Source organism: Plasmodium falciparum (assembly GCF_000002765.6).
Source record: "Plasmodium falciparum 3D7 genome assembly, chromosome: 13".
Classification (NCBI taxonomy): Eukaryota; Apicomplexa; class Aconoidasida; order Haemosporida; family Plasmodiidae; genus Plasmodium; species Plasmodium falciparum.
Genome location: NC_004331.3, coordinates 2,705,325 through 2,715,825, shown reverse-complemented (window position 1 = coordinate 2,715,825; position 10,501 = coordinate 2,705,325). Strand labels below are relative to the sequence as shown.

Below are 10,501 nucleotides of genomic sequence, written 5' to 3'. Positions count from 1 at the left end.
AATAAAGATATACATATCATAGGGGAGCGAGAAAGTAAAAAAAATTTATTATAATATATACGCACATATAAAAAAAAATTTATTATATGCTCCACTTTTTGCATTAATTTAAAACCACGCGGTTATAAAGAAGATAAAAAAAAAAAAAAAAAAAAAAAAAAAAAAAACTCTTCCAAATCCATTTCTCTAGACACTTATTAAAAAAATATAAATAAAAAATCAAATCAAATCAAATCAATATATTCACATATATATTCATATTGTTTTTATTTTTTTAAGCTTAAAAAGTGTATATCTTTAATAGTGGACGTGAATTTTTAATACTGGCTTGACGTGTCCGACAGAGTTATTAATTTTTTTTATTTTTATTATACATCTTTTAAAAAAATATGAAGAAGAAAAATAAAGAGGATTTATATAAAGAGAACAAACTAGAGGCTTCAAAATTAAGAATAGCTATAGTAAGCAGTGATAAATGTAAACCAAAAAAATGTCACCTAGAATGTAAAAAGAATTGTCCTATAGTAAAAACAGGAAAGTTTTGTATAGAAGTAGATCATGCTTCAAAAATCGCATATATAAGTGAAACGTTATGTATAGGTTGTGGTATTTGTGTAAAAAAATGTCCATTTACATCGATATCCATTATTAATTTACCTAAAGATATTAATAAAGATGTAGTACATAGATATGGTCCAAATACATTTAAATTACATAGATTACCCATACCTAAACTAGGACAAATCTTAGGTTTAGTAGGAACTAATGGTATAGGGAAATCAACAGCACTCAAAATTTTGTCTTCAAAATTAAAACCTAATTTAGGTAAATTTAATAACCCACCTGAATGGCGAGATATTTTGTCTTTTTTTAGAGGTAATGAATTACAAATATTTTTTACAAAATTATTAGAAGAAAAGCTTTCTCCCATTATTAAACCACAGAATGTTGATTTAATACCCAAACAAATTAAAGGGAATATTTTAGAAATTATTAATAAGAAAGATAAATTTAATCAAAAAGATAAATATATTGCGGAATTAGATTTAGAACATTTATTAGATAGAAATGTGGAAGATTTAAGTGGAGGAGAATTACAAAGATTTGCTCTCTTAATGTCGATCATCGGACAATCAACCAATGTTTATATGTTTGATGAACCTAGTAGTTATCTTGATATCAAACAAAGAATTTCTATGGCAAAAATTATTCATAAACTAGTTAAACACGATAATTATATTATTGTTGTCGAACATGATCTTTCTATCTTAGATTATCTTAGTGATTATGTATGCTGCCTATGGGGTAAAGCAGGAGCATATGGTGTAGTTACATGCCCATTTTCTGTAAGGGAAGGTATTAATATCTTTCTAGATGGTTTTGTACCTACAGATAATTTAAGAATTCGTGAAGAATCTCTTAATTTTAAATTAGCTACTGATCAAGATGCAACGGATGAAGATAAAAAAAGATTACATTTCTATAATTATCCAACCATGGTTAAAACATTAAATTCTTTTTCATTAACCATAGACAAAGGACATTTCTCAGAATCTGAAATTTTTGTTTTACTAGGACAAAATGGAAGTGGAAAAAGTACATTCATACGATTATTTGCTGGACTAATTAAACCAGATAATTTAGAAAGCTTATCATTTCTTGAATCCTTAAGTGTCTCATATAAACCACAACAAATTCAAGCCAAATTCACAGGAACAGTCAGACAATTATTAATGTCCAAATTAAAAGGCTTATACAATGATCCATATTTTAATAATGAAATTATTAAACCTTTAAAAATCGAATCCATTCTAGATAACCAAGTATTAACATTATCAGGAGGAGAATTACAAAAAGTTGCCATCATTGTTACATTAGCCAAAAATACCAACATCTATCTAATTGACGAACCATCAGCTTACTTAGATTCAGAACAAAGAATTATTGTTTCCAAAATTATTAAAAGATTTATTCTTAACACAAACAAAACAGCCTTCATTGTAGAACATGATTTTATTATGGCCACTTATTTAGCGGACCATGTCATAGTTTTTGATGGACAAGCAGGAGTAAACACAGTCGCCAACACACCTCAAACACTAGCAGCAGGTATGAACAAATTCTTGAAAATAATTGACGTAACCTTTAGAAGGGACCCATCAAATTACAGGCCCAGAATAAATAAATATGACAGTGTAAAGGATAAGGAGCAAAAATTAAACGGTACAAAAAAAAAAAAATAATAAAATAAAATAAAATATATATATATAATAAATTAAAAAGTGTACATATATTTATATATATATATATTTTTTTTTTTTTTTTTTTTCTCTTCAGGTACATATTTCATTATTGATGAGTAAAATGATGAAACACCTATCCTAGTATGGCCCTAAGAAACTTCACATGTTTTTAAAATGTATACAACATATATAACATTTTTTTTTTTTTTCTATTTTATATCCTAAAAATGTAAACACATTCCTTATATTATACCTTGTCCTATATATCTAACATGTATATTTTTTTTTTTTTTTTTTTTTTTTTTTATAAATAATCTCATTATATAAGAATAAAAAAAAAAAAAAAAAAATTTAGTTTGGGAATAATAAAGATTATTAATTTTTCATATTTGTTATTTTATTTATTTATTTATTTAATTATTTTTATATTCATTTAATATTTAAATTAGAATTATAAATTTATTTTATTTTTATTCTTTTATTCTCATTTTCCTTAATTTTTTTTTTTTTTTTTCTTTATTGAATTATACATTATCTTGTATGTATATTTTAAATATTATTAATATATATATATAAATTTTCAAAATAAATATTTTTTGGTTTCATATTATTTTTTTATTTTATTTTTTCTTTCGATTTTTTAAGTTTGTGCACTTAAAAACTATAACAACATATAACAAAAACATTTTTAATATGAAAATATATAACTTCAAAAAGGAATAATATTATTATATTATATTATTTTATATTATATATTTTAAATATATATGTTATTATATATATATATATATGTATATATTTGTATCAAATATTTTAGATATATGAACCTGCAACTTTATATAGCTACATAAAATTTAACGAATTAGTAACATCATATATATTATATATTAAATGGTATCTAAAAGAATTATACGAATAAAAACATAACACCAAATAAAATTATTGTACAATATATATTTCTCTTACACTATGGTTATATATATATAATATATAATATATATTATGTGTCAGTTTTTCATTATATATAAAAATTAGATATTATAATAATATTAAATGTGTATAAAAATAATCAAAATAAATTATTTTTTAATTTAATATATTATTATTTTATTTATTTTTTTCTTCTTCTCATACAATAAATAATCTTTAATTATAACGTTTAAAAATATATATAAATGATGAATTTTATGTATGTATATTATTTTACATAGAAATAATAATTATAACAAAACATATAATATATATATTATATATATATATATATATATATATGTATTACATTTTTTTTTTAATTTTTATAAAATATTAATATATATATATAATTACATATATAATATACAATATATTTTTACATATTTATTTTTATAAAACAAAATAAACTTTATACAATAAAATATTAATTTATACTGTTTTTTTTTTTTTTTTTTTTTTTTCTTTTTTATCCTAACATATGTTATAATATAATATATATTTATTATATATATATATATTTACATAATTTGATGTATTTTTGTATATATATATATAATATTATTTCATTTTTATATTTTTTTTGTTTTCTTTTTTATATAATTAATAAATTATAATTTTTAAAATAAATACTATGCTTATAATAAAAAGAATATTATTTGTATATTAATGCAAAGAAAAACATATGATAAATTTAAAACATCCTTTTTTTTTTTTTTTCGTTTTTTTTTTTTTTTTTTTTTTAATTTATATATATTTTCCTTTATATGAATATATACCTATAAATATAATAATATACACATATTAATATATATATTTATAAATATTAATACATTCTTCATATATATAAATACCCATCTATATATATATATATTTATTTATTTATATTATTCCAATGGCGGGTATTCCATCTTCATTACGTGAATTATTCTATTCCTTTTCTGATGGGAATGGAATGAATAATGAAACATTAGCAGATACCAGTGAACAAGTTTATATATCTCCTTTGGCTCTTCTAAAGATATTAAAACATGGACGGGTAAAACATAAATAAATTTAAAATTAAAATAATGACATATTATAAATACCTGGAAATGTAACGTTTTGTATAAACATAATGTATAAATTTAATATTTATTTCTACGTTACACTAACATTATCACATATATATATATATATATATATATATTTATATATTTATATATATATCCAAATTTATGAACAAGTCAGGTAATTTTTTTTTTTTTTTTTTTTTTTTTTTTTTTTAATTTAGGCTGGAGTACCTATGGAAGTTATGGGTTTAATGTTAGGCGAAATAGTTGATGAATACACCATAAGAATTGTTGATGTGTTCGCTATGCCTCAGTCAGGTAATAGTGTAAGTGTCGAAGCAGTAGACCCAGTTTATCAAACGAATATGTTAGAGGAATTAAAAAAAACAGGCAGACATGAAATGGTCGTTGGATGGTATCACTCGCATCCTGGTTTTGGTTGTTGGTTATCAGGTACTGATGTAAATACTCAGAAAAGTTTTGAACAATTAAATCCAAGAACTATTGGTGTTGTAGTAGATCCTATACAATCTGTTAAAGGAAAAGTTGTTATTGATTGCTTTAGATTAATTAATCCACATATATTAATGTTAGGACAAGAACCAAGACAAACTACATCAAATATTGGTTATTTGACTAAACCAACCTTAACAGCTTTAGTTCATGGATTAAATAGAAACTATTATTCAATTGTTATTAATTATAGAAAAAATGAATTAGAAAAAAATATGTTATTAAATTTACATAAAGATATGTGGACCAACCCCTTAAAATTAAATGATTTCCATGAACAAAAAAAAAGCTCAGATGAAACATTAGAAGATATAAAAAAATTAACTACCTTATATAATAAAAATCTTCGTAATGAAATGAAAAAAACAAGTGAAGAAATACTTTTAGAAAATATTGGAAAAATTGATGCTAAAAAAAGAATACAAAATTCGGTTGAAACGTTGTTAAACGAATCAATTCTCACATGTATAGGTATATTAAAAAAAAAATATATATATATATATATATATATATATGTGTGTGTGATGATTATCCTTCGGAACAAAAAAATATATATATATATATATATATATATATATATATATATATATAATATTTATATTTTTTCTTTTTAGGAACTATGGCAAATACTCTGTTCTTTTAAAACAAAATAAATAAAAATGTGTAAACATATCCCTATTGTTATGAATTACACTTTTATTTTAATACATACAAAATTATTTTTTTCCCCTTTTTTCTTTTTTTTTTTGTAAATGTTATACGTTATTATAAAATCCTGAACAAATACAAAATCAAGTTGAAATAAACAAATTAATAAATAAATGTAATATATATAATATATATATATATATATTTATTTATTTATTTAATTTTTTTTTTTTTTATCGTATTTAACCCATTAATTTTGTTTTTTCATTTAATTAAAGAGGAGGAAATATATCATATTCCTATGGCAAGGATTTTTGTTAATAAATTAAATTTCATATTTTACAAAAGTATAATATATATATATATATATATACATACATACATTATACTTTTATATTTAATTTTTTTTTTTTTTTTTTTTTTAATATCATAAAATTAAATAAAAAAAATGTATATGCCTTATATTTTTACTATTATATATATATATATATATATATATATAATATTCATCCTCATTTTCATACAAAAAAATATGCAATTTTTATGTTTTGCCTTATTTTATTTTTTTTATTTTGAATTTTATTCTAAAATAATAGACATATAAAAAAATAAATATAAATATATATAAAAATAAATAAATAAATAAATATATATATATATATATATATCATTTCAATATTTTTAAATATAATATAATTTAAACATTATCTTTATAACTTATTAATTATTTTAAGAAATATATCAATAGGTTAAATATACATACATTTATATATATATATATATATATATGTATATATATATATTTATCTGTTTATAATTTTTTTTTGAGTAGCAATGCTTAAAAAAGACCTTTTTTTATTTTTTCTTTTCTTCTGTTTTTTTTTACAACAAAAAAGTAAGTTCTTCTTTTTTCTTTATTGTATAAGGATTGTTTGTAACTTTATAATTTACATATGCTTATCCTTTTTTATTCATTATTTTTATCATTTTATTTTTAGATATATTGTGTAGTTATAAAGAATGCTCTTTATTAACAGATGATATTAGAATATTATCATATTGTAAAAATGAATCCAAGTGCTTTATCAAAAATTTTAATAATTCAGAATACTCTTCTATTACTTGTATATGCAAAAAATATCTAAACGAATCATTTTTTGCCGGACCTGATTGTTCAATAAGTATATTTCATATTTTGTGCACATATTTAATATGTGTATATATTTTTGTGTATGTCTTTACCGAATTATAATTTCTTCAGTTTAATATCTTATTTATTTATTTATTTATATATTATTTTATTTATTATTATTATTATTTTTTTTTTTTTCTAATTTTTCAGGGGTTCCTTATCATTATAAAACTATGAGTAACAAAATAAAAACATTATTACTTACAAAAAAAAAAAAAAAAAAAAAAAAAAAAAGTATTATTTATATGAATCTACATAAATATGTCTTCATTCTTATTTATAGAAAATAATGAGGTACACAATACCAGCTGGATTGAAGATTTATTAAAATTGAATACATGGAAAAATGAAGAAAATCGAGTTGGAAAGTTATGTATTAATCCGCAATGTAGTTAAAAATATTATATTGGGATATTCCTCAAAGAAATTTTTTTTTTTTTATTTATAATATATAATACAACATTTATTATATATATATATATATATATATATATATGTATGTTCCATAATATATCCTTTAAGTTGTATATTTTATAATATCTGTTTAATTCAAAATTAACACTGTTTTTATTTTTAATTAATATTTGACAAGTAAAAAAAATAAATACAATATGATATATATAAATGTATATTTATATTTATATTTATGAAAACATTAACATATCATATATTAACCAATTTGATGAAAAAAATAAAATAATCAAATATAATAAAAATGACATATATATATATATATATATAATATATATATTTTTTTTTTTATTTCTTATATTTCGTCGTCTGATATTTGTTCCTTCAAAATTTGCTCATATTCCTGTAACAATTTATTTTTTATATTTTTAGCCACCTTTATATATTCGTCTTGAGCCGGTTTTAATAATATATCCAAATCTTCATTAATCATTCTATAAATATTTTCCTTATTCTCATGTATTTTCCTCATGGTCGTCTTTTCATATTCATAAAAGTCATCAATTTTCCTTTCCTCTTCAGCAACAGTAGGTATATCTATCTCATTTATTTTATTAACATGTGAAAAATTATTATCCTTCTTAATTTTATCTGTTATATTTTTTAAGACATTCATTGAGTTTAAGATTATCTTGTCAGTACTATTTTGGGGATTTAATAATTCACCATTCGAATGCTTCATATTTACATATGTATCATTTATGGTTTCACCGCTTATATATTCATTAGTAATATTGGACCCATTATTTATTTTCTCATTCATATATTTTTCTTTCAATTTTATAAATGATGTATAAACTCTCTTTCTCTTCTTCTCTTCATTTTCTTTTTTTCTTAATAATTGATTATCCTTATTTTTATTTTGCACATTTTTAATTTCACCATATTTATATGTTACATCAAAGTATTCGTTATATTCCTCATTCATACGTCTTACATTTATGTAGAAATCAAAAAAATATTTATTTAATAAAACCAACATATCAATCTCTTCATCATTTTTTATGTCATTCATATTACTTTCCATAGTAACTTTTAAAATATCATGTTCATTCTTATTTGCGCCCCTTTTTTCATAATCATTAATATTACTAACAAATTGCACGTTAGGAAAAATTGAATTTTCATTAGAAATATTATCATTATACAACATAAATATATCATTATTATTATTATTATTATTATTATAGTTTATATCATTAGACCTTCTATTTATAATGAATTTATTTGTTCTGAAAAATGATTTCCCATTATCTACATTATCATTATTTTTATTAGAATATATGTCCATAATTTCTTTTATAATATCTTCTGCAAATATTTTGTTTATACCATCCAATGATTGTATATATTCTTCTAATGTATTATAAAAATACACATGTTTCAATTTTGATTCTTTCTCCAATATTATATTATTTAATTCTATGAACATTTTATATTCTTTATTATCATAATTTTGTAAATTCATTATATTTCTATTCGCTTCCATTATGGTACTTATATATTTTATTACGTCAAAAAATATATTTTCAAAAGTGTCTTTTATTTCATATTCTACATATGTATAAGAAATATTCACATGGTTCATCCTATAAATACATTCCTCTTTCTTTTTTTGATTTTTACTTAATATATTATCCAAGAAAAATATATATGATGAACACTTAAATGGTATCTCTTTCTTATTTTTTATATACATATTATTATTATTAACTCTTTCATTATTCCCATCCTTTTTTATAAAAGCATTTTCAGGTATAAAATTATATATTAAATTTCTAAATAAATAATAAGGACATTTATTCACAACATTACGTTCTTCTAAATTACATATCTTATTACACATGAGTTTAAAAGTTTTCATCCCACTATAACTTAATATTTCTTTCTTTCCATAACCATAAAACATTTCTATCAGGAAACTTAATGGAACTTTATTATTAACTATATTGTTGAAAAAATTATCATCATTTTTATCATTATTCTTTAACAAACTTTCTTTATTATTCATATAATAATCATCATCAATATTTTCCATAATTATATTATTATTAATTGTATATATTTTCAATATTTTATCATCTTTTATAAAATACCGAACTATATGATTAAAAATTTTACCATCTTTCTCAACATCTATCCATTTTATTGTCTTATTATTTCTTGCAATAATAATGTGACAAAATAATATTATCAAAATAATAACATTAAATGAAACTTTACATAAATATTTTCTCATCCTTCAAATAGAAAAAATAAAGTGTTTACACAAATAAATATATATATTTCAACAATCTTTTTTTTTTTTTTTATATATATAAATATATCCACAAGGCAATTACACTAATACTATAACCACTAGTGACCAATTCAAATATGCACACAAATTTGAAAACGATTATAAATTAATTCTACAATATATTTTGCAAAAGTAAAAAACCAAATAAATCAAATCAAAAAATGAATATATATGACTATATATAAAAAAAATATAACAAAAGATCTAATATTATTATTACATATGTGTAACAATCAAAATTTAAATCATATTAATTAAAAATTGGAGAACAATATAAAGTATGGAATACTAAGAAAGAAAAAAAAAACATAGTATAATATAATAAAGCATATTATATTATATTATATTATATATATATATATATATATATATATATATATTTCTTATTTATATATTAAGTAAATATTATATTTCTGAAACAAGAAAAAGTACACAAATTACAAAACTAAATTAAATATGATATACCGTATAATTATAAGACAATTATATATTTATATTGGGTATATTATCTTTCTTTAACTAAAGTATAATTATATAAATAAAATATATTATATATATTCAGTTAGCTAAAAAGGTAAAATAATATATACCCCTTTTTACATGAACAAGGTCAGATTATAATTTGCATATGCAGGTTTTTTTTTTTTTTTTTTTTTTTTTTTTTTTTTAAAGGTAGCTATGTAGCGATAATAATACAACATAAATAATATAATATCAAATTGTTTAATAATATCTTAAAAAAAGATAATCTTGTTAATATATATATATATATATATATAGTAATTCTATGTAAAAAAAAAAGAAAACAATATAAAAGTAGACATATCGTTTTTATACAATAAAACGTTAACTTATAAATTGAAATTTTATAATTTGTCACTTTAAAATACACAACATATGTGTACACAGAAAATAAATATAATAATATATAGGTTGTATTATTATAATAATGAATACTATAAAATCATAAATAAATAAATAAATAAATATATATATATATATATATATATATATATATATATATTATTCTATTTTTTATATTATTACATCTCTACAACACTGTCCTTTATTCATAAACAACCTATTAACATAATTTTTTATCCTAACAGTTATA

General features: G+C 19.3%; 4 protein-coding genes across 4 annotated transcripts; 3 read left to right on the top strand and 1 right to left on the bottom strand.

The window, feature by feature from the left end:
• Positions 1-389: 389 nt before the first annotated feature.
• On the top strand, positions 390-2,363 carry PF3D7_1368200 (ABC transporter E family member 1, putative; the record flags this gene model as incomplete). The annotated part of the gene is made up of 2 exons (XM_001350356.1): positions 390-2,223; positions 2,338-2,363. The coding sequence occupies 2 exons, from the start codon at positions 390-392 to the stop codon at positions 2,361-2,363; spliced, it is 1,860 nt and encodes a 619-aa protein (XP_001350392.1).
• Positions 2,364-4,107: 1,744 nt separating this feature from the next.
• On the top strand, positions 4,108-5,420 carry PF3D7_1368100 (26S proteasome regulatory subunit RPN11, putative; the record flags this gene model as incomplete). The annotated part of the gene is made up of 3 exons (XM_001350355.1): positions 4,108-4,251; positions 4,486-5,248; positions 5,392-5,420. The coding sequence occupies 3 exons, from the start codon at positions 4,108-4,110 to the stop codon at positions 5,418-5,420; spliced, it is 936 nt and encodes a 311-aa protein (XP_001350391.1).
• An 839-nt stretch (positions 5,421-6,259) lies between these two features.
• PF3D7_1368000 (conserved protein, unknown function) lies at positions 6,260-7,013 on the top strand (the record flags this gene model as incomplete). The annotated part of the gene is made up of 4 exons (XM_002809063.1): positions 6,260-6,320; positions 6,424-6,606; positions 6,768-6,794; positions 6,901-7,013. The coding sequence occupies 4 exons, from the start codon at positions 6,260-6,262 to the stop codon at positions 7,011-7,013; spliced, it is 384 nt and encodes a 127-aa protein (XP_002809109.1).
• Positions 7,014-7,383: 370 nt separating this feature from the next.
• On the bottom strand, positions 7,384-9,327 carry PF3D7_1367900 (conserved Plasmodium protein, unknown function; the record flags this gene model as incomplete). Its single annotated transcript, XM_002809062.1, has 1 exon — positions 7,384-9,327. The coding sequence occupies one exon, from the start codon at positions 9,325-9,327 to the stop codon at positions 7,384-7,386; it is 1,944 nt and encodes a 647-aa protein (XP_002809108.1).
• Positions 9,328-10,501: the final 1,174 nt, after the last annotated feature.